Raw genomic sequence first — 23635 nt, 5'->3', positions numbered from 1 at the left:
GCTGTCTACCTATGACCTGGAAGCCCTCTCCCCGCTTCGAGTTGTACCACCTTTCTGGACCAAACCAGTGTACATCTTACATATATTGTTTGATGTCTCCTGTTTCCCAAACATGTATAAAACCAAGCTGTGCCCCAACCACCTTGGGCACATGTTGTCAGAACCTCCTGAGGCCGTGTCATGCGTATATCCATAAACTTGGCAAAATAAACTTCCTAAATTGATGAAGACCTGTCTCAGTCAGACACTCTTAGTTTACAGGACAAATTATGAGAAGCAGGTACACTAAATGAGTAACCTCTATTTTATAAACAGGGATACTGCAGCCCAAAGAGGTTAATCCATTGGCTCAGAATCGTATCAAAAGTTAGGAGGACATGCAAGCCTAGATCTTAGTCCTCATAATTTCTAACCCAGGGCTCACAATACCATGCGATTGCTTCCAGATGGAAGTTGATTTAGAACAAAAATATAACCTAAAATGGAAAATCTTGCTTCAAGCCCTGGTTGAGTGATTATCTATAAACAATGCCCTAGAGAAACTTTTTTTTTGTTTTTTTTTTGCACTTTTTTGCACTGAAAACATCATCTTTAAGTTTGCCCCTTCTTATATAAAGAAGGGTGTGCTTCTGTGATCTTCAAAACCTCTCCTGATGGAATGGACCTGTGTTAGGGTAGCACTCCCCCCAACTACCCTTCAAGGAGAGAGAGAGAGAGAAAGAGAGAGAGAGAGAGGAGCACTGATTGACTAGAGCCAAGGATCTTGATGTGATTGTTCCTCCCGAGCTCCCACCTGAATGATGATGTGACTGCCTTGGGAGGGATCTGCCTCAAGAGAAAGCATAACTGACTGTGACCCTGAGTCTTCAATCAACATCATCCTTCATTGTAAGAACTAACTTCAAATCAAAAAGAACCTTTTCTTTGGAAAATTGGAAATTCCACAGTTTACTCAGTGAAAACAGTATTTTAAATATTTAAAAATTAGTCTTAATGTCTTTTTACCATATACTAGCACATCTGGGACAATCAGTGCCCTGAGCAAACACGTTGAGCATTTGAATATGAATTACTCTGATCACTGAAATTACTTGCCAGGTTTGCAGTGATATAAGGTAATGATTTTGAAGTCTGCAAAAAGGTTCATTTCATCAAAGATTTACATGATTATCTGTTTTTCACTGTCATTTTAAATAGACTATCTCTACTCTAAATTCAAATGCTCTGTAGCCTGTTTTGAAATGAGTGTGGGTTCTTTATGGAAACTTGTAATTTGAAAAATATTTACTCTTCACAATTTCCCTAATATAAAAGTCTGAAGAGATATTTAAGGAAAAAAAAGTCTGAAGAAATGTTTACTTAACTTTTCTGAGTTCAGATTGAAAATCAGATAACCCAAGGATCAGGCACTCTATTTTGCAATGTAAGACCTCAGAAGGAAAAATTTGAAGTGAGCTCTAATTGATCCAATATGCTCATTTAAATCCAATTTATTCTACATTCTTCACGATGCTATCATTGTCTCCCTACCAGCCAGTATTATTCCAGGCCTGTAGCAGGAGCTAGATGAATGTGAACTGACTGAAGAAATGAATCCTGATAAGTGGGTGGACTGGATTTGATGAAACTCCTTCAGGTAGGGATTGCAAATTGGTGGTAATATTCCACCCAAAGGAAATCCTTTCTTAAGAATTTATAAAATAAGAATTTCAAAGATTTGTGTAAACCTATCCATAGTTGACCTAACAACACGAGGAACATGATCCCACAAGGTGACAATTGTCTGGGCTTGAGTGACAGGCTGCTCCTTTAGGTCGGGTGAGCACGTAAATTTATCATCCAGACATGAGACTTGCATAGTGGTGGATTGAGGTCCTCCGTAAATCCTCTCTCCACAAAAAGCAATGAAAACGCTGGCAAGATTATATAAAAGCAGACATTTCAGAACTCTGGAAATAAAATCAAAGGCATACAACAAATTAAAAGTGTTTACTGAAGAAACAGTACTGAACTTCAATAAGAACAGTGAGGTCTACGCCATTTTAACTTAGAGATTTGCCTATATCCCTCTCAGCTCCTTGGCATGGTACCATGAAGACCAGAAGCCTTGTTGCCACCAGAGGGGGATGATTTAATTTGGAACTCTACAAAATGCCCCATCCCCAGAGTTTTGCCACTATTTGACCCAACTTGGAGCTCCATGGGAAAGTTTTATTCCCAAAGCATTGTTGATGATAATGATGATCAGCATCACTTGAGGAAGGTGAACTCTGAAGCCTTCAAGACAGTGATGCCAGCTAAGGCAAGAAAGACACCAGCCAAACATGTAAAAGGAAGATCTGGGGAATCAGATCTAGTTCACAGTGGACTATAAAAATCTCAGACATATTCCTGAGGATCTGAAAGCCTGTGTGTATGTGCAGGGTCGTGTGAACAGTCAAGAAAGAGCAGAGAGAGTCTTAGTTACTTACTCATCCCTGGCTGACCTTGATGTCCCATGAAAGCAAAAAGTGAAAGACAAGGAAGACTTAATCTGCCTAAACTTTGAAAGCATGCTCCAAACTACACACAGATCCTCACAGCAAAGGGTGAAAAACGTATTACCATAAAGCATTCAAGAAAACTAAAGACCGATCATTGGCTGCCCTAAGCTATGCTGACATATGGGTGACCCCTATAAAGCCAGGACTAAAAATGAAAACAGACAGAGACTTCAGTATAGGGAATGCAAACACTAGCATACTGGTCCAGGAAAGTAAACAAACAAAGCCTAACCCCAACAACAACAAAATACAACAACAATAAATAGTGGGAGAAAGGGATGATTAGATTTCAATGGTATTAAAATATATGGCTAGTGTTTCCAGTTTATTATATTAGGAGGCATGCAAAGAAATTGGGATGTGCAGCCTGTATACAAGAAACAAAACCATCAAAAGATACTGGCTGGCCCTCAAGGTGCCCAGAAGTTGGATTTAGTAAATAGACTTTAAATCAGCTATTTAATAATAATAAGAATAAATAATATAATATATAATAATAAGAAATAATGGTTGAACTTCCCATAATTTATTAAAAACATTAATTTACACTTCTAAGAGGCTCAACTAAGTCTTAATATAGTAAGCTTAAAGAGATACACACCTGGACACAACGTAATTGTTCTGTTGAAAGCCAAAGACAGAGGGAGAATCTTGAAAGCAAGAGAGAAGAGACTCATCATATACAAGGATCCTCAATAAGAATAACAGCTGACTTCTCATAAAAAACCATGGAGGCCAGAAGGTAGTGAGACAATATATTCAAAGTGCTGAAACAAAGCAGGGAACCCCCCACCATCAACCAAAACTTCTATATTGAGCAAAATTACCCTTCAAAACGGCAAGTGAAATAAAGACATGCCCAGGTAAATAAAAATGGAGACAATACATTTATAGCAGCCCTACTCTACAAGAAATACCAAAGGAAGTCTTTTAAGGTATATAGGAATGATAAATCAATGTTAACTTGAACTCACACAAGGAAAGGAAGATCACCATAAAGGAAATTACATGGGTAAATATAAAATGTAAATAAAGTTTTTACTCTTTCTTCTTTCAACCAATTTAAAAGACAATTGTATGAAACAATAATTATGAAGCTATATTGTTGAGTTTATAAGCATAATTTGTATAACAATACTATCACCTTGGAGAAGGACAAGTCATGATATTGGAAGGAAATTTCTATGTACTTTTGAAATTAAGTTAGTAATAATCAGCACTAAATTGTTTTAAGGTAGGATGCATATTTAATCCCCAGAGCAGCCACAAAAAATAAGTAAAAGAAAAGGTAGTGAACAATCCAAAGAAATTAAAATAGTGTACTAGAAAATAACACAAAAGAAAACAAAGAGCAAAATAGCAGCTATAAATTCAACCACATCAATAATTAAATGAAAATGCATTACACAGTCCAATCAAAAGGCAGAGAATGTCAGACTGGATTAATTAAAAAGGACATAACCATATAGTTTCAATAAGAGGTATGTTCTAGATTCAAAGACACAAATAAGTGGAAAGTAAAAGGATGGAAAAGATATACTATGCAGACAGTAACTGAAAGACTGCTAGAATGACTATACAAATATCAGAAAAAATTACTTTAATACAGATAATATTACTAGAGACAAAGAAGGACATTTTATAATGGTAGAACAGTTAATTTATCTGGAATATATAACAATTAAAAACAGATATGTATCTGTGTACCTAACAACAGAGCCCAAAATATATGAAGCAAAAACTGATGGAATTCAAAGGGGAAATAAACAGTGCAACAATAGTAGTTGGAAACTTTATTCTCCACTCTTAATAGTTGGTAGGACAACAAGATGCAGAATCAGCCAGGATGTAGAAGGCCAGAACAACACTATCAACCAACTTGATCTGCTGACATCTAAGGAACACTGCACCCAACAGCAGCAGAATACATATCCTTTTCAAGGCCATTCTCCAGAATAGAGCATTTTTTAATGCAATAATACAAGGCTTAATAATTTTATTTTTATTTTTATTTTTTTTGAGTCAGGGTTGTTCTCTGTCACCCAGGCTGGAGTGCAGTGGCATGATCAGGGCTTACTGCAGCCTTGACCTCCCAGGCTCAAGTGACTACAGGCATGCACCACCACACCCAGCTGATTTTTTAATTTTTATTTTTGTAGAGACAGGGTCTCACTATATTGCTCAGTCTGGTCTTGAACTCCTGAGCTCAAGAAATCCACCTGCCTCAGCTTCCCAAAGTGCTAGGATTAAAGGCATAAGCCACTGTGCCCAACCAAGTCTTAATAATTTTAAAGAGATTGAGATCATACAAAGTATGTTCTCAAAAAACAATGGAATTAAATTAGGAATCTATTTTTCAAACCAGGACACTTTTAAGAATCCTAACGATAATAATTACATCAGAACAACAGGCATAAATTAAAATACTCTTGAGCAAATTAGAACCTGTGCTCATCCTGCCTTTAGCAAGGAATCCATCATATAGTTCTCATCCAATCCATACTTTAGTCATCTCCAGTGTGAAGCCTGCCTCACCCTGTAGGCCTTTGAGTTTGCAATGCCTCTGTTAGACCAATTTTAATTGGGTCATTGTAAGAAACATGCACTTTATTTTCCAATGAATTAGTCTTAAATTCTACCATGCCCCATTCCTATTTTATCTTTCACATTTGTATTGGTATTAGGCATAGTGTGTGTATATATTTATGGGGTATATGAGATATTTTGATACAGGCATTCAGTGCATAGTAATCATTTAAGAGTAAATGGGGCATCCATCACCTCAAGCATTTATCATTCTCAAGTACACATGAAAAATCTACAAAATTAATCACATGCTGGGTCATATATCAATATTAAAAATATTGGTACATTCATAATATAGACATTATATATATGTATATTTTTTGAGACCAGGTCATGAAACTGGCCAGTTTTTTTATTTTGGTAGAGACAGGGTTTTACTACATTGCCCAGGCTGGTCTCAAATTCCTGCCCTCAAGCGATCCACCCACCTCAGCCTCCCAAAGTGCTTGATAACAGGCATAAGCCACCATGCAGGCCAATAATATAAAAATGTTATAAAATAACACTTTGGTCATAAGTAATAATATTGCAAATGAAAACAGCTTTTAAAAAAAGTATCTTCCAACTAGAAATTTAAAATTTCTTCTATTTAATAACAAAAGGATGAAAATAAAGATTTTAAAATGTCATAAGATTTCGAAAAGTCAAATTTAATTTAAAATTACACATAAAAATTTATGACACACAAGAAATCATTGCTCAGACTAATGTAGCAAAAGTTTTCCCCTATATTTTCTTTTAATGGTTTTATAGTTTCAGGTCTTACGTTTAAGTCTTTCATCTACTTTGAGTTGATTTTTGTGCATAGTGTGAAATAAGAGCCCAATTTCATTCCTCTACATGTGGCTTCTAGTTTTTCCAACACAATATATTGCAGAGACTGTCCTTTCCTCATTGTGTGTTCTTGATATCTTCATGGAAAATTTATTGACTGTACTTGTGTGAGTATATTCTTGGGCTCTCTATCTCTATCTCTAGCCACTGGTCTATGTATCTGTTCTTATGTGAGTGCCATACTGCTTAAATTACTGTAGTCTTGCAATGTATTTTGAAATCAGGTAATATGATGCCTCCAGCTTCATTCTTTTTGTTCAAGATTCCTTTGATTATGCGGGATCTGTTGTGTTTCCATAAAAATTTTAGAATTTTTTTCTATTTCTATAAAAAAATCATTGGAATTTTGATAGGGATTGCATTGAATCTTTGATGGCTTTGGGTAGTATGGAGATCTAAATAATATTAATTCCTCCAATCCATGGACATAGGACATCTTTCCTTTTATTTGTGTTATTCATAATTTCTTTCATTAATGTTTTATAGATTTCAGTATACAGATCATTCACCTCTTTGATTAAATTTACTCCTAAGTATTTTATTTTATTTTATTTTATGATGGCACTGTAAATGGGATTGTTTCATTACTTATTTTAGGATAGTCTGTTGTTAGTGTATAGATATGCTACTGATTTTTTATGTTGATTTTGTATCCTGTAACTTCCCTGAATTTATTTATCAGTTCTAACACCTTTTGGTGGAGTCTTTTGGGTTTTCTACATAGAAAATCTTTAATAAAAAAGACAATTTTATTTCTTCTTTTACTTTTTGGATGCCTTTACTTGCTTAATTGCTATGGCTAGAACTTCCGGAATTATACTGAATAGAGGTGATAAGAGTGAGCATCCGCATCTTATTTATGAACTTAGAGGAAAAGCTTTGAACTTTTCACTATTGAGTATGATGTTAGCTATGGGCTTGTCATATATGGCCTTCATTGTATACAGTACAAGAAAATTTAAGGGAATTGCTCTGTGACATTGGTCTGGGCAATAATTTTTTGGATAGGACCCCAAAGCACAGGCAATGAAAAGCAAAAATAGACAAATGGGATTGTATCATACTAAAAAGCCTCTGCACAGCAAAGGAAAAAACTAGCAGAGTAAAGATAAAACATATGGACTGGGAGAAAATATTTGCAAATAAAATATTTTCTTTCTTTCTTTCTTTTTTTTTTTTTTTTTTTTTTGAGACAGAGTCTTGCTCTGTCACCCAGGCTGGAATGCAGTGGCATAGTATCGGCTCACTGCAACCTCTGCCTCCCTGGTTCAAGCCATTCTCCTGCCTCAGCCTCCCAAGTAGCCGGGACTATAGGTGCACGCCACCACACCTGGCTAATTTTTATATTTTTAGTAGAGATGGGGTTTCACCATGTTGGCCAGGCTGGTCTTGAACTCCTGGCTTCAAGTGATTCACCCACCTTGGAAGCCTTCCCAGCATTACAGGCCTCAGCCACCACACCCACCTCAAATATTTTCTATAGGAGTTAATATTGAAAATATATAAGGAACTCAAACACTTCGATAGCAACAAAACAAATAACCGGATTAAAAAATCAACAAAGGACTTGAACAGACATTTCTCAAAAGAAGACACACAAATGAGCAACAGATACATGAAAAAAATGCTCAACATCTCTCATTATCAAGGAAATTCAAATTAAAACAACAAGATATCATTTACACCTGTTAGAATGAGTATTATCAAAAAGACAAAAGATAACAAGTGTTAGGAGGTGGAGAAAAGGGAACCCTGGTACACTGTGGGTAGTAATGTTACTTAGTACAGCTATTTTGGGAAAACAGTACGGAAGCTCCTGAAAAAATGAAAAATAAAATTACAACATCATCCAGCAATCTTACTTCTGGGTATATATGCAAAGAAACTGAAATCAGTCTGTCAAAGAGCTCGCTGCACTTCCATGTTCACTGCAGCATTATTTCAACAGCCAAAAAATGAATGCAACCTAAGTGTCCATTAGTGGATAAATGGATTGAAAAATGTTGTCTATATACATAGTGGAATACTACACAGTCTTTAAAAGAAGGAAACTCTGTCATTTGCAACAACATGAATGAACCTAAAGGACATTATGTTAACTCAAGTAAGCCACGTGGAGAAAGGCAAATACTGCTTGTTTTCACTTATATATGGAACCTAAAAGAGACAAATTCATAGAAGCTGAGAGTAGAACGGCCATTACCAGAGGGTAGGGGTGAGGGTAGGGAAGGGGGAGATGTTCATCAAAGGGTGCAAAGTTTCGGAGAGGAGAAATAAAGTTTTAGTGATCTATTGCACAGCATGGTGACCGTAGTTAATAATAATGTATTGACTATTTTAAAACTGCTAAAATAGTTTTTAAATGTTCTTACTGCAAAACATGATCAGCAGGTGAGGTAGTAGATAGGCTAATGAGCTTGATTCAACCTTTTTACAATGTGTATACAAATGGAACATCACATTTTATCCTAAATATATGTCCAATTATTATTTCTCAATTTTTAAAAAGTGGAATTATAAACTAAAAAAGAATAATACTTGATTTTAAAAGTTTATGAGATACTTTTAAAGCATATTAGAAGAACATTCATATTGTTAAGCATATATCAATATCAATAAAAAATATAAGAAACTGAACTAACTTCCCACTCAAAAACTAGAAATAAACCAAAAGAAAGCACAAAGTAAATAAAATAAAGATAAAAGCAGAATTTGATCAGATAGATAATATAAAAACAAGAGATGTAATGAATGAATCAAAACTCTAGTGATTAATAAAATGAAATACACAAACCATTTAAGAAAAAATGGGGAATATAAATAAAATAAGAAATGACACAGTAAAAATGAAAGTCATAACAGATGACTTACCCACCTTTATTCAAAAAATTTAGAACATATACATATTGGAGAATTTCTTGGGGAAATATATTTTACTACTGAAATTGACCCCATTATAGATAGAATGCTTAAGGGGGCCATTTGCTATGGAAAAAAGAGAAAATTACCAAGGAACTTTTACTCGCCAACACACACACACACACACACACACACACACACACACGCGCGCGCGCACACACACACAGAGGGAGAGAGAGAAAGAGAGAGAGACAAAGGGCCCAGGTGCCTTTACAGGAAAATTCTACCAAACATATAAAGATCATGCCAGTCTGATGCCAAATAAATTTTTCCAAAACATACAAAATTAAGGAAAACTTACAAATTTAGTTTTAGGAGTAGAAGAATGATTCAATAGAAAGAAATTCAATAATATAATTTACTGTGGAGAAGAAATATTTCTCTCCATTGATGCTCCCCATTGGGTCTGACAAGTTTCAACACCCATTCTTGATTTTTTTATAGAAACCCTGAAAATAGTAAGGTATGGGCATCTCCTCTGTTTTCTCCTTCTGTCAGTCTGTCTGCCTCCACAAGAGACCTTTCCAGGATGATCTGGAATAGGAAGAGTGTGCCTATTATCTCCTGCCTTTATCATTTTTACAGAAGGCATTAGCCACTGCAGTTAGACACAAGACATTTATTAGGGGCATGAAAATTGGGTATGATGAAGTACATCTATTTCTGCTTGCAGATAATATGATAGTAAAACTGGAAAACACTGGAGAACCAGTGATAAAACTAACACAATATTAAGAGAATTCAGAAAGCAAGGAGGATATAAAAATTACATAAAATAATAGAAATGCTTATATTCATGATTAGTAAGCAATCAGAGGACACTGGAAGAGAAAATACCATTTAAAATAGTATCAGAAAGATAGATAATATTCTCACAAATGAACTTAGTAAGAAGTATGAAAACCCGATGAGAAGTACTTATGAACAAACAGAAAATGTAATCATTGTTATTGTGTAGGATAACTCAATATTATAAAGATGCAGATTCTCCCTCGGTTAACTTATCCATGTAATAGAACCCCAATAAAATATGAATTTTTTTTCTGAAGCTATATATGTTGAGATTAAAGTTAATTTGGAAGAAAAAATATGCAAGAATACATGAAAATACTGAATAAGATGAACTGCTAGCCGTAGCCCAACCAGATATTAAAACACACACAAAATCTTTATAATTAACACAGTGGTACAAGCAGATTACTCATTAATTAGCTATTGAAAAGAAATACAAAAATAGATCCAGGTATACATGGAAACTTAGCATATGGTAATTATGGTATTTCAAATTAGTGTGACAAAGTTGAACTTTTGAATAAGTATGGGAAGACCTGGATGGTTAGATGGAAAGTATTTAAATTACATCAATACTTTACATATTACTTAAGACTGTGATTCAAATGGATCAGAGATGTAAGTGTAGAAGATGAAATCATAGAGATACCAGAATAATTCATGAGCAAACCCTTTTATAACTTGGGTGAAAGTTATCGGGAAAGGTTCTAATTATTTCCCCAAATCCAGATGCAAAAAATATTGATAAATTTGACTAGAGAAACAGGTGTAAAAATTTCATGATCAGTAAAGTATAACCAAAATCAAAAGACAACGGATAAATGGGAAGAAATTATTTGCAACTTATGCCACAGAAAAATGCCTGTAACATGTAAAATTTGAGGACAAAATATGAAAAAATTTGATAGAAAATTGTGCAAAGGACAAAAAAGATAATTTGCTAAAATATAAGATGGTCCTAAATATTTCTTTTTCTTTTCTTTTTTTTTTTTTTTTTTTTGAGACGGAGTCTCACCCTGTTGCCCAGGCTGGAGTGCAATGGCATAATCATAGCTCACTGCAACCTCCACGTCCCAGGTTCAAATGATTCTCTTGCCTCAGCCTCCTGAGTAGCTGGGATTACAGGCGCCCACCACCACGCCCAGCTAATTTTTGTATTTTTAGTACAGATGGGGTTTTACCACGTTGGCCAGGCTGGTCTTGAACTCCTGACCTCATGATCCGCCTGCCTCAGCCTCTGAAAGTGCTGGGATTACGGGCATGAGCCACCACGCCCAGCTGGTCCTAAATATTTTTAAATGTTCAATATACTCATAATTAACAAAACACAAATTAGAACTGTGTGGTGATATCACTTTTTACCCCTTAGCTTGGTAAAATCTAGCAAATTTGAAAATTCACTACTGACAAGACTATTGAAAAATAGGTGTCTTCTTTCATTGATAGTGGGAATGAGAAATGGAGAAAACTTCCCTATGAGAAGGAAATTTGACAATATATGATAAAATTACACATGTACCCTTTGAACTAGAAATCTGACTTCTGGAAATTTACCCTGAAAATACACCTTCAACAGCATAAAAATTGGCATGCACAAAGTTATATGATTCAGTATTATATGTATTTGCAAAATATTGGAAACTATGAAAATACCCCAACAAAGTACATTAATTTAAACATTATGATATTTACATGCAATAGAATACTATGCAGCTATGTAAAAAGGATAAGTAAGAGCTGCATTAACTGGTGTATTTCCAAGGTACAATACTGAAGAAGTTAAAGAATCAGAATGCAAAAGTTTTATATAGCGTGTGATGTTTGATGTCAGAAAGGAAGTAGAATTAGAAAATAGTTATTTTTCTGTTTATTTTTGGAAAAAGAAAAAATAAAGCAGAAATTCATGAAATGTATTATGTAGAGGAGGTGTCTGTGTATCTGTGTGGCAGAAACAAGTAGAAACAATGGGGTGGGATGGCACTTCTCTTGATATGTCTTGTTTCATTTTGTATAGTGTGGATTTTTGGGATCATGTTAAAATTTCACATATTCAAAAATAGAATTAAATCCATAATAATGAGGAAAAGCCCTAAAGTGTAATACAAATAGAAACTAATGAACTCAGCTCCACTTTAAATTAATAACATAACTGCACTGGAGAAAAAAAAGTAAATCAAATAACTTTTGAGCATAGCATTTTGATTACTCTCTTGTATTCTTAGCTTAAAGGGGGAGAGCAGAAACATCTGAAAACACATTCTGAACTCAACCTAGGGGTCTTCTTTTCATTGTAACATGGTTACTGTAATTCTGAAACTATATCGTGTATATTGCACGTTGAGCAAATTAAAAAATATATTAATTTTGTTGAAAATTGGGAATCTTATGGAAGGAGTTACAAATAGGGAAAGTTCAAAGACAAGGAAGGATTTTATGGGTGACATAAGTTCATACTCATTAATTCTAGTGTGTAATGAAATAGTATTATTATATCATAATATATGACATTATGCATTCTGTCCTCTAAAAGGTCTCAAAGCAATAATACTTCAGAGCAACTAGATTTGTTTTCCAAATATCATTCTCTATTAAAAGGAACCAAGGGGAAATTTTGAATTCAAGGGTAGGGAAAAAGAAAATATGAGTGGCAATCCTGTTGCTTCAGAAAGTGAGCGGGGAAAGAAAGGTAACTATGTGAGGTGAAGGCTCTGCTAACTGGTTTATAGGGGAACCACTTCCCAATGTATACCTATATCGAATCATCCCCTTGTGTGCCTTCAATACGTACTGTATTGTTTGTCTCTTATACCTCAATACACCTGGGGAAAATTTTAAATTTTTTAAAGATAAAAAAATTGAGACAAATCTCAAACAATAAATATTGGGGACATGCTAAATACAGGAGTCAGCTTGAAGAGGCTCCTATTGTCAAAATCTTGGATGATTTGAGAATAACAATAAATAATGACAGTAATGGATCAAAGTGCATTAAATAAAACAAGAAACCATGAGTCTCTACAGAAAGTAACACTAGAAAAAGAGGAGGAGTGCTTCCTATAATACCAACTAATAAATGTAGAACAGTAAAGTTAGAAAATCACCATTTTACAAGCAGCAAGCAAGAATCATCAATGCATGTTAAAACTAAGATAGTTAAACATTTTCAAATAATTTCCCCAAAGAACAGTCAGCCATTTAGAAAGAAAAAGAAGTAACTTTAAAGTGGAGAAAGCTGGCAGATACCAGCTTCACTAAGTGATCAGTGTGACCCACAATGAGATAAACCAACATAGTGTGTTTCCTACAATAACGCACCAAGAAAAGCAACATTACTTATGTCATATTTCTTCCCAAAATACATAGCCTGAATCTGATCATGAGAAAGACTCACACAGAGGTACATTCTACAAAATACTTTTGTCTACTGAAACTACTGTGTTGTGAAAGATCAAGAACGGCCACAACCTGTTCTGGACTAAAAACAGACCAAGTGGACACAATAACTAGTGAAATGTGTGATCCTGAATGGGTTCCTGGGCTATATGGGAAAAATGCTATTGAAGGTATTATTAGATCAGTTAGAAAAATTAGACTATGTACTGTAGATTAGATAATATTATAGAAACTTATAGTATTATTTTTACACATTATTTGTAAACTTGTGAATACTTCCAAGAGAACAGTTTTAAAAATTGGGGGAAAATTTAAAAGCTGATGTATACGGAGATGCAAACAACCTAGAACAGCAATAAATAAACAAATAAATGAACAAATTCAGAGAACTAACAATAATAGATATTAAGAAAATAAAAGGCCATAGTAATTTTTTAAATGTGATATTAGGGGGCCGGCACAGGGCTACCATGTTGCATCAGTACAGTAATGATGACACTGAAGACATTTCAGTGTTGGATGTGGAAGAGACAACTAACAAAACAAAACAATCCAAAATCAGATATCCAGTGGCCTCACGTTTCCAGCTATTCTTTCAAGTCTGTGCAATTGTGGTCTACCTTCTTTGCAAATTGGTCAGCAGCAGCTTTACTGCTTGTATGGTGACAACTATCTTGTCATGTGACTTTAGGGCAGTGACGAATGTCACAGGTAGACTAGTGGTGGGTCTACGGTGTTGGAATCACATGATGAAGATGGAAAGAGCCATTGGGTGCTTGAGTCCAGAAAGGCATCCTCTCGGGAGGACAAAACTGTCTCAGAGGCTGAATCAAATCTTTTGGTTGGGACTTAATGCCTGTCCAGTGCTGTGGGTGATATTTATCTTCAGTGGCCTCATCTCCTTCAGGGTAAAGTGGTTAGCAGTGGTTATCATGGGTGTGGTACTACAAGGTGCCAACCTATATGGCTACATCAGGTGTAAATAGGCAATGGAAAGAATGTAACCAGCATGGGTCCCTCATACTTGGAAAGCAGTTTTTAAGACAAAACACTGAGGATGATCAGACTTTGTGAACAGAGAGAGAATGCTTATGTGCTTTGTTACAGTGGGGAGCAAACAGATTGTTGACTCTGAACATTTTAGACCTCGGTCCATGATGCAACAAGGAATGTTGGCTTTGTTTTTCACTTAAAATCTTTAGTTAAAGCAAAGCAAAGTAGTTTTCTTATTAAGGTTTTATATCCTTTCCAGTAGTTGGGGCTAGAATGCATGTTGTCACTGAAGACATTGTCAACATTTGTTTTATGGTATACATAAAATATGCACACAGTCATGTAATATCAATATATCCCAAACTAATGAAAGTGTGTTCATTTACATATGTAATGGAGACCTTTGTATTTTGGTCCATAGAACACAGAAGGATGTTCTTAGTCTATCTCAAGCTCTATGTGTTTACATATTATTTCTGTATATTACTTTCAGAAGTAAGTTTTGCTTCCACAGTAAGAGTGAGCAGCTTGGCTCATGTATACCTTAGAAATTATTGTTAATTTTTAATATATACTTCATGTTGAAATTTCTTAGACATACGCAAGAAAGTAAAAACCACATTTGGGCCAGTGATGTTAACTAGTTTCTAAAATGTTATTTATTTTTATTTGTAACAAGCCATTTACTTAAGTTTATGTAAAGGGATAGTTTATGCTTAAGGGATAGCAGAAGTTGTTGCTGTTCTGTTTATTGTATAGAAAACATGGCCAGATTTTACTTTAGAACTTCCTGGAAGCTCTTCAGTGGACTTGGAGCTAATACAATATATCTTTTGTCACCAAAAGAGTATTATTCTTATGTCATAATGAGAACAATAATTTGCATGCTTGGCATAATACATGCCTAAAAGACATTTTATTTTATGACTCTATTCTTTGCTATAATAGGGATATTGTAAATCATATATTTGTATAATATTGGTGGTATTTATTAAAGCAATAGATGTAATGGTAAACAAAAAAATATGAAAACTCAAAAGAGCTTCTACAAATAAAAAGAAAGCCAACAGTCTAGTTTTAAAATGGGCAAAAGACTTAAATGACACTTCATAAAAGAAGATATTCCAATGGCTGGTAAAAATTTGAAAGAAGTTCTATGAAATCAAAACCAGAATGAAATACCAGAATGGCAGGCCAGGCGCGGTGGCTCATGCCTGCAATCCCAGCACTTTGGGAGGGCCGAGGTGGTGGATCACGGAGGTCAAGAGATCAAGACCATCCTGGCCAATATGATGAAACCCCGTCTCTATTAAAAATACAAAAAAATTAGCTGGGTCTGGTGACGTGCGCCTGTAGTCCCAGCTACTCGGGAGGCTGAGGCAGGAGGATTGCTCGAACCCGGGAGGCGGAGGTTGCAGTGAGCCGGGATCGCGCCACTGCACTCCAGCCTGGTGACAGAGCGAGACTCCGTCTAATAGAAAAAAAAAAAAAAAAGAAATATCAGAATGGTGACAAAAATAATGGCAAGGCCACATTTCATCAAGGGTATACACCAGAACTCATACATGGCCAATGCGTGATGAATATAACTGCTTTAGAAATCTCTGTAGTAATATTTATAATCATGAAACGCATGCCTTCCTTGTGATCTGGATATTCTATTTTCAGTCAGATAACCAAGAGAAATGAACACATATGTCCATCAAAAGACAAGAATATTCATGTTAGCTTTATTCATAACATCCCAAAGTTTCAAACCCAAAAATCCATTGGCATAGGAACAAATAAATAACGTGTGGTGTATTCACACAATGAACTATCATGCACAGCAGTAAAAAGTAATGAATGACTGGTAATGTAGCAATAAGGGTACATCTCACAGACACTGCACTGAGTGAGAGAAGCCGGAGGCTAAGTGGATAATACTGCATGACCACATCTATGCGAGGTGCAAGACTAGGCAAAACCAGGCTTCTGTGGCCAAAGCCTGAATAGTTGGTTACCCAGTGTCGGCACTGACTTGAAGATGGCCCAGCCACTGGGAATTACATAATTATATATTTGTTATATATAATAATCCAGATGCTATACATATGCTATTCATATACATGTGGTATACACATGCGAAATAGTTCACTGAGCCATACTTTTAAGATCGGTGCATTTTTGTTGTGTGTGCATTATCCCTTGATAGTACCGTTTTGATTGACAAGGGAAAGGCGCTTTTTCAAAATATAAAACCACGAAACATCATGTAACCCAGAAGTACAGTTTTGGGAGTGGGAGAGATGTTTCTCAAAGCAGAACCTGGGGCAACCACGGAGCAGCGGATGCGCGCTGAAGGGCGCGTGGGTAGCGGGGTGGCTCCGCGGCCTGCGGGGCGCAGCGCGCCACCGCGGGATCTGAAAGGCGCTTCCTGGCAACGCTGCTAGGGTCCCGCCGCCCCCGCCGAGGTGCAGTCCAACCCGCAGCTGCGCGGGCAGCCCAGGTCTTCCCCAGAACCTCCGGAGCCGAGGACCCAGCGCCAAGCCAGGAGCAAAGCAGCGCGCCAGGCTGGAGCTGTTCCGTCATTACCGCCACGTCTGCGCTTCGGTTGTGAGAACCGATTCGTTACCCTAACCTCTTAGGACTAAGAGCCAGTCTTCTGGTGGCGCTCGCTTTCACTTACTTTTTATTTCCGTTTCTATTCCCGCGAGCTAGGGGGAGAAAGTGTAAATCCCGCCCGCTTCTCCCGGGCTGAAAATGGTGAGGCTGAGGCGGCTTGGAGAGTGCGCACTGCGCATGCTCCGCAGAGCATCCCCCGCAGGTCAACCGGGGCAAGGCAGCGACATGAAAGCCTGTGGCTTCTCCTTTGAAGATTCTTAACCTTGCATTTTGCTTTCACACTTAACGCCTAGAAAGCTTGCTTTGATTTTTCCCCAACCTTTCAGCTCATTTAGCTTTAAAAAACAAAATCTCGTTCCAGGGAGAGGGGAGGGGCTTTCCAAGAGAAAATGTTCAGACGTATCAAGTTGACCTACTCAATCTAATAAATAAAGCGAAGCATTCCAAAGGCCAGAGGGGATCATCTTGCATTCATTCATAATAGCACGTTGAAATATGCAAGAAAGGAGAAGAATAAAGAACACAGGGATGTAAAAACAATATTGCGTTTTCTTGTTCACTGATTGAATTGTAAAAATAATAATAACAACAAACAAATCTCAGGACACTTCTTGTTTACTGATATTTTACAAAATCACTCAAGTAACAGTCTATTTCTATTATAAACAACTTGTGAGTATTTTAACTCATGCTCAAAAAATAAATAATATGGTAAGGAGTCCAAAACTTTCATCAACTAGCCCAACAACAAATGTCAGCTGAGCACCTACTCAGGCAGACAGTATGGTATAGTGATTAGGAATGAAACATTGGAGCCAGCTGCCTGGCTTTTAACCCCCAGTCCTCGCCTACTAGCTGTGTGATCTTGGGGTAAGCGACTTAACTTCTCTGTGCTTTTTCTCTATATGCGAAACGGAAATAATGATGTGAGAGTTAAAATGAGTTAATCAATGTAAAGCCTTCCTGTCGGCCCTGGCCCCTGTTATGTGATCAATGTCAGATGGTTATTTTTACTTATGTTTCTATTACTGTGTTAAGAAGGGAAACACAAAAGAATTGTTTCTATTTGCAGCATTCTTGCAGCACACTCAGGCGTGGTGGCTCATGCCTGTAATCTCAGCACTTTGGGAGGCCGAGGTGAGCAGATGACTTGAAGTCAGGAGTTGCAGAAGGGCCTGGCCAACATGGTGAAACCCTATCTTTACTAAAAATACAAAAATTAGCCAGGCGTGGTGGTGTGTGCCTGTAATCCCAGCTACTCAGGAGGATGAGGCACGAGAATCACTTGAACCCGGGAGGTAGAGATTGCAGTGAGTCCAGATGACACTACTGCACTCCAGCCTGGGCGATAGAGTGAGACTCAAGTCTCTTATGTGGAGACGACATAAGCAATGAAGGAACAATAAATCATCATCTAATTGATTTTTAAAGTGCTCAGATTTTGGTACAGAAAATTAGAGATTAGGGCAGAGTATGATAAAGGCTCATATTCCCCTGAAGCCTAAAGGAGTGGTACAGGTGTTGGAAGTGGAAGAATGCAGGAGCATCAGAGTCTTCATCAAAGAGGGGACCTTATAGGGCATGTGCACCTAAGTAGGAGGGATGTGCTGGGCAGAGGAGGATGAGAATGCCAGAAAGAGTCCTGGAAAGGGGGGGAGCTGGGTGAGTTCAGCACCTCACAGAGACAGAAAGGTGATGCCAGGGAGATGACAGCTCCATTGTTGAAAAACAATATTGTCATTAACAACTGCACTCCCCTCCACTTCATGCCTATCCAGAAACAAGGGGGAACACACCAGAGGAATACAGGCCCATGCCACCATGCCCAGCTAATTCTTTACTATTTTTTGTAGAGACAGGGTTTTTGCACATTGCCTAGGCTGGTCTCGAACTCCTGGGGTCAAGTGATCCGCCTGCCTCGGACTCCCAAAGTGCCGGGGTTACCGGCTTGGGCCACTGTGCCTGGCCGAACAAAGCTATTTGACAATATTAAAGAAACAGTTATCACACCCTTACATAATTCTATGAATAGCAGTTATAAAACATTTTCTAAGAACTTTTTGGGGATGATAGAAATGTAAAATTCCTAGTGGATTTACTACACTGTTGAGATTGCAATACTTACATGGTGCAAGACTAACTTTCTGAATGATTATGACAAATGAAAGCGTAAATGCCATTTTCGGTTTTTGGAATATGAAAATACATGGAATGAGGCGCACCTCATGCTTCCACCAAACGGAACGTCTTTGGCTTCTTGCCTTAGGATTTTTCTAGCTCCTACCTTTAACATGCCTTTCCACCTCTACTGTTTATTGCTATGTGTTAGTCTCTCTTTTCTGTAAGAAAGGCATAAATCTGGGGTGCTTTTTCCCCAAATATTCCCGCAGAAAGCCACCTTTCCAAGCACAGAATCTTATCAGTGCCTAGGAGTTCAGCGGACTTAGCACGAAGAGTGCGATGGAAGGGCTGCTTTTGGCAAACCGTCTCAACCCCGGGCGACGGCGGGCACGGGAGGTCAGGGAGCGCTGGAGGAAACCTGCACTGGGGTAGAAATGGCTGGAGGAAGGCGGACCGCGGGCTCGCTCTCAAGGTGCCAACCCCGGGGACCTTTCTTCAGGCTCCCTGCGGGATCCCCAGCCTCCCCTCCCCCTCGGAGCTCCGCCCCCTTCCTGGCCTCAAACTCCGAGTCCATTCAAACCTCGCCTTTCTCGCCCTGCGCGTTGTCAGGCGTGTAATTGGGGAAACTCCTCCCCGCCGGGACCGCCTCGGAGGCGCTGCCAGAGGACAGCCGCCCAGCTGCCCCCACCTCCTAGCACAGCGCACACAGCCCCGGCCTGGGCACCCGCTCCCGCTCGCGGCTCCAGGCGGGGTGGGCGGCGCCGCGCCAGGGGGTCCCCGGCGCCCATTGCTCCCGCCGCCCGGTTGCGCGGACCGGCGCTAGTGCGCGGGTGGGGGCGGCGCGCCGCGGTGGCCCGGCGTCCCGTGTGCGTCCCGTGTGCGCCCCGCGGGGGCGCGGCCAGCGCCAGAGTAGATACCTGTCCCGCCCGCCGCGGCCAGCAGCCTCGGAGGAAGCCAGGGCAAAGAGGGCCGGCGGAGACCAGGTCCGCGCCGGAGGAAGCCGCGCCCGGCCGAGGCCCCGGCCCCTGCGCCCCGAGCTCCACGGCACCATGGCCCCGAAGCTGCTGCTCCTCCTCTGCCTGTTCTCGGGCTTGCACGCGCGGTAAGTGGCGCGGGGGCCGCATCCCCGGAGGCCCCGAGCTGGGCGACAGGGCGGCGGGGGGCGCTGTCTGCTGGAGTCCCTGGCGCGCCAGCCGTCGGCTGGGCTGCGGCACGGCGGGCCGGGAGGGGACTGGGAAGTCGGCCTGCACCTCACCTGTCCCAGCTCCCTTGGACACGGTCATCTGCTTTTTCCTCTGCAGCCGGGAGTGTGGGGACTCAGATTAATGGGCTCGTCTCCTGACGCTTTTAGGATCTGGTGGTTTTAAGGGGTTTTGAAAACCAGGTTCAGGGGGCAGGGGCCATTTCTGGCTCCTTACCGACCCCTAATTCCCACCTCAGCTGTTTCAGGGGCTCACACACACACACACACACACTTTGGCTGACATTCTCTGTCATTTCCATCACTCTGAAATTTCCAAGAACCCGGGAACCGTGGTTCTAACTGCCTAGTTTAGACCGGGCTGGAAAGAGCTAATGCATTGGAGGCAGGCGCGGGGGGATTGGAACCAGGTGGGCAGCAGAAAGCCCTGCTTGTCCGAGAGGACTCCCCTCCCAGGTCCTGCAAACACACACACACACCTTCCACATCAGCCACTTTCACACAGAGGAACACACGCACTCCCACCCCCATAAAGCACGCATGTCGAAATGGATAATAAGGCTTCTGCCTGGTAATGTAAGAAATCATCTCACCATAAATTCCGCAACCTTCCTCCCAGTACACCAACCGGCTAATGGGAGCTTAGAATCACTCTAGAAGAGATGAAGAGGGCTCATGAGGATACAAGGACAGTGGGACCCAAAGGGTTAAATCCTGTTGCTGTAAACACAACTGGAGATTCTGGGTTTAGTTTCTTTAATTCTGTCTCTCTGGCTGGATTTCTGGCTAGAGCTTGCAGACTGTCCTGTTATTTGAAAATTGGAGCAGTGTCTGGCCTTTACCTCTTTCCCCACCCTAGGAAGCTCAGCGTGCCCCTATCCCCCAAACCCTCTTGTTTTGACGCTTCTCCATTTCCTGGGTCTGGGAGCTAGAGAATCAGAGGGCATCCTTGCGTGCACAAACCTGGCCACCATCAGGAGGCAATGTCAGGAGGCCTTGCCTTTTCATTCCTATTTGTGAACTACCAAGGAGCTAGGAAGACACATGAATAAATCCTACTAAACATGAAGGGGGCCCCAGTTCTCACTCCTGAACTGGGCAGAGGTGCTTACCCTGAGGAAGGAAGCCCTGGCCCTCCCCCTTGCAACTGCTCCTCTTTGCTGAGTTGAGTGTGGAAACCGACTCCACCGGTGACTCACAGGCAACTCTTTCAAAGAGACAGAGCACTCCTTGGGCCTTTCAGCTGAAGTTTCTTTCTGTCTCAAGAGGCAGCTGGTGCAAGAAATGGAAACATGCTTTCTGAGGTTGCTTCTTCCTGGTTGTATCTCTGTTTAGAGTTGGAGAGGGAGGCAGACAGCACCGGGCATAACGCTGAGGCCGGCAGTCACATCTCTGCCACCTGTCTGTTGCCACCAACTCAAACGAGTGACCAGCCATTCAGGGTTCAGTAATCAACTGTTTAGGTCTCTGGATTCTTAACATTCTAGAAGAAACACTGCCTATTGTCCTCACTACTGCATGTGCTTAGTAGGAAGATACCTCAGCCTCTGCCTTAAAACAGTCCGGTTACTGGGGATTCCCAAATATACACAAAATCTCTTGGGATTCTTCATCCTTCCATTCTACTAAGACAGACATAATGATTTTCATTTGTTCTCTATTTGGGCTCGTTCCCCAGCTTTCATAATAGAGCTTGCAGATCAGTTAAAAAATCCAAATTTTATACTAACTTTATTGCTATATGCCTCTTCTTTGAGAGTGTCTTTGCTCTCTGAATGGGTTTTACAGACATGTGAAATAATCTGATGTGCAGTGTCATCTTTCAAAACTGTTTTAAATTTGGAGGGGTTTCTCATTTGCACTCTGAGTCCCTTCCTGCTGTGGAAGTTCCTTGGATAAGGGTCTGATGGCTGTGCTTTGTGGTGATGGCTCAGCAGCTCCCCAGAAGGGGGGGACTTCCCATTTTGACACCCATGGGCATCATAAAACGCACTGATTCCCACTCAGACCTTGGTGGTGCCTTAACTGCTTTCTGAGGTTTAGGAACTCTTTTAATGCTTAAAAATACTTCAGACTTTTTCTCTGTCCTTCCGCTTTAAGCTAAGGTGTAAGACATGAAAATAACATCTGAAGGTTGAGTTGTTGTTTGACTATGACAATACATCACTGATTTATTTTTAAGAAAAAGCTAATTTCAGTAATGGTGTTTAGGATCCAACAATGCAAGTAACAGTGCTCATAAAGATTATATATAACTTACTTAGAATTTAGGGAAAAGAGAATATTTCTATATTATCCACATTCTAATGGATCCCCTGAGATGAGATTTCATTTTTGTCAAAGCAAGGATTTTCCTGTGGGCCTGGTGGTCTGGCACTAGCAATGTGAGGCTTCTATTTCATTTTCAGGATTTGAGGGAGAGGGGTGCTCACTGCCCAGGGACCTAGAGCATCTCGGCCTCACTCTGCCCACTGCCTACCCAACCAGGCTACACAGCTGGGGCCCTGATATGCCTCCCAAAGGGGTGGAAGAGAACGTTCCTGCTTTCTTTTTCTTGGTCCCCCTCACTGCCACCTGTCCTGGCCTCTAAGGAGGAAGCGCTTGCAATTTCAGGAAAACCCTCTCATCACCACTAGAGGGAGAATTAGGCTTATTACAATACCTGTAAGTAGCTGGAAGTAATTTTCAAAAACTAAGGCTGCGTATATAGAGAATGATGAAAAGCTGGTTACTGTGCTCGGTTTGTGTGTATGTGATTATCAGGGCCATAGACAATAACAGAGGGTGGAGGCTGTGGTCTGGCTCTGTAGTGGTAGGGGTAGGAGAGGGGAGGAGAACGGGAGGGGAGGGGAAGAAGAGTGAGGCAGACCCCCTCACAGTGCCCAAGACAGAGACAGCAGAGGGAGGGAGGAAGGCACCTGGGCTGAGTCGCCAAGTGTCCTGAGCATGTTGTGCCTGATTCTGCTGAGATGAGCTACCGGCCTCTCCTCACTGCCCCGGATGCCCTTGCTGTGGAGTGATTTGCCCTGTCCCGTGGGCAGTGCTTGATTCCTAGCTATCTAAATGCTTCAACCTGCTCTTTAAGTTTTAAAAAAATTTTGCAAGATGATAAAATTAACATTTCTGATAATATTTCAGATGACACGAAGTATTTTATTTTTTAAATTTATTATTATTATTATTATTATTATTATTATTTGAGATGGAGTCTCACTCTGTTGCCCAGGCTGGAGTGTAGTGACACTATCTCGGCTCACTGCAACCTCTGCCTCCTGGGTTCAAGCAATTCTCTTGCCTCAGCCTCCTGAATAGCCAGGATTACAGGCATGTGCCACCATGCCCCGCTAATTTTTTTTGTATTTTTAGTAGAGACGGGGTTTCACCCTGTTGGCCAGGCTGGTCTGGAATTCCTGACCTCAGATGACCCACCCGCCTCGGCTTCCCAAAGTGTTGGGATTACAGGCGTGAACAACCATGCCCGGCCAGATGACATGAAATATTTTAGAGTAACATTTAAAATTCTGTAGTATTACTTGTAAATGTTCACTTTAATAAATAATGAAATGCAACATATTCCTTACTGAATAGGTGCCCCACATTTAAAAATTCCTATCGATCGTGAATATCCAATGTGCATAAAAATTTATAG

The 23635-nt window shown here is 39.8% G+C and overlaps 1 protein-coding gene and 1 pseudogene across 2 annotated transcripts in view; both read left to right on the top strand.

The window, feature by feature from the left end:
- Positions 1-13537: 13537 nt before the first annotated feature.
- LOC100977647 (Golgi apparatus membrane protein TVP23 homolog B-like) lies at positions 13538-14053 on the top strand (annotated as a pseudogene).
- A 5356-nt stretch (positions 14054-19409) lies between these two features.
- The window catches only part of GABRG3 (gamma-aminobutyric acid type A receptor subunit gamma3), a 558288-nt gene continuing 554062 nt past the window's right edge, over positions 19410-23635 (top strand). Inside the window, exon 1 of one of the 2 annotated variants that reach the window (XM_034938408.4) lies at positions 19410-19887. In XM_034938408.4, coding sequence (XP_034794299.1) covers positions 19835-19887 — 53 coding nt within the window. In that variant the 5' untranslated portion in view covers positions 19410-19834. The remainder of the gene's footprint in view (positions 19888-23635) is intronic. The other variant, XM_034938409.4, reaches the window with a different exon arrangement.

The sequence above is a fragment of the Pan paniscus genome, chromosome 16 (assembly GCF_029289425.2).
Source record: "Pan paniscus chromosome 16, NHGRI_mPanPan1-v2.0_pri, whole genome shotgun sequence".
Taxonomy (NCBI): Eukaryota; Metazoa; Chordata; class Mammalia; order Primates; family Hominidae; genus Pan; species Pan paniscus.
Note: the sequence above shows the minus strand (reverse complement) of the source record. Positions and strands in the feature narration are given on the sequence as shown.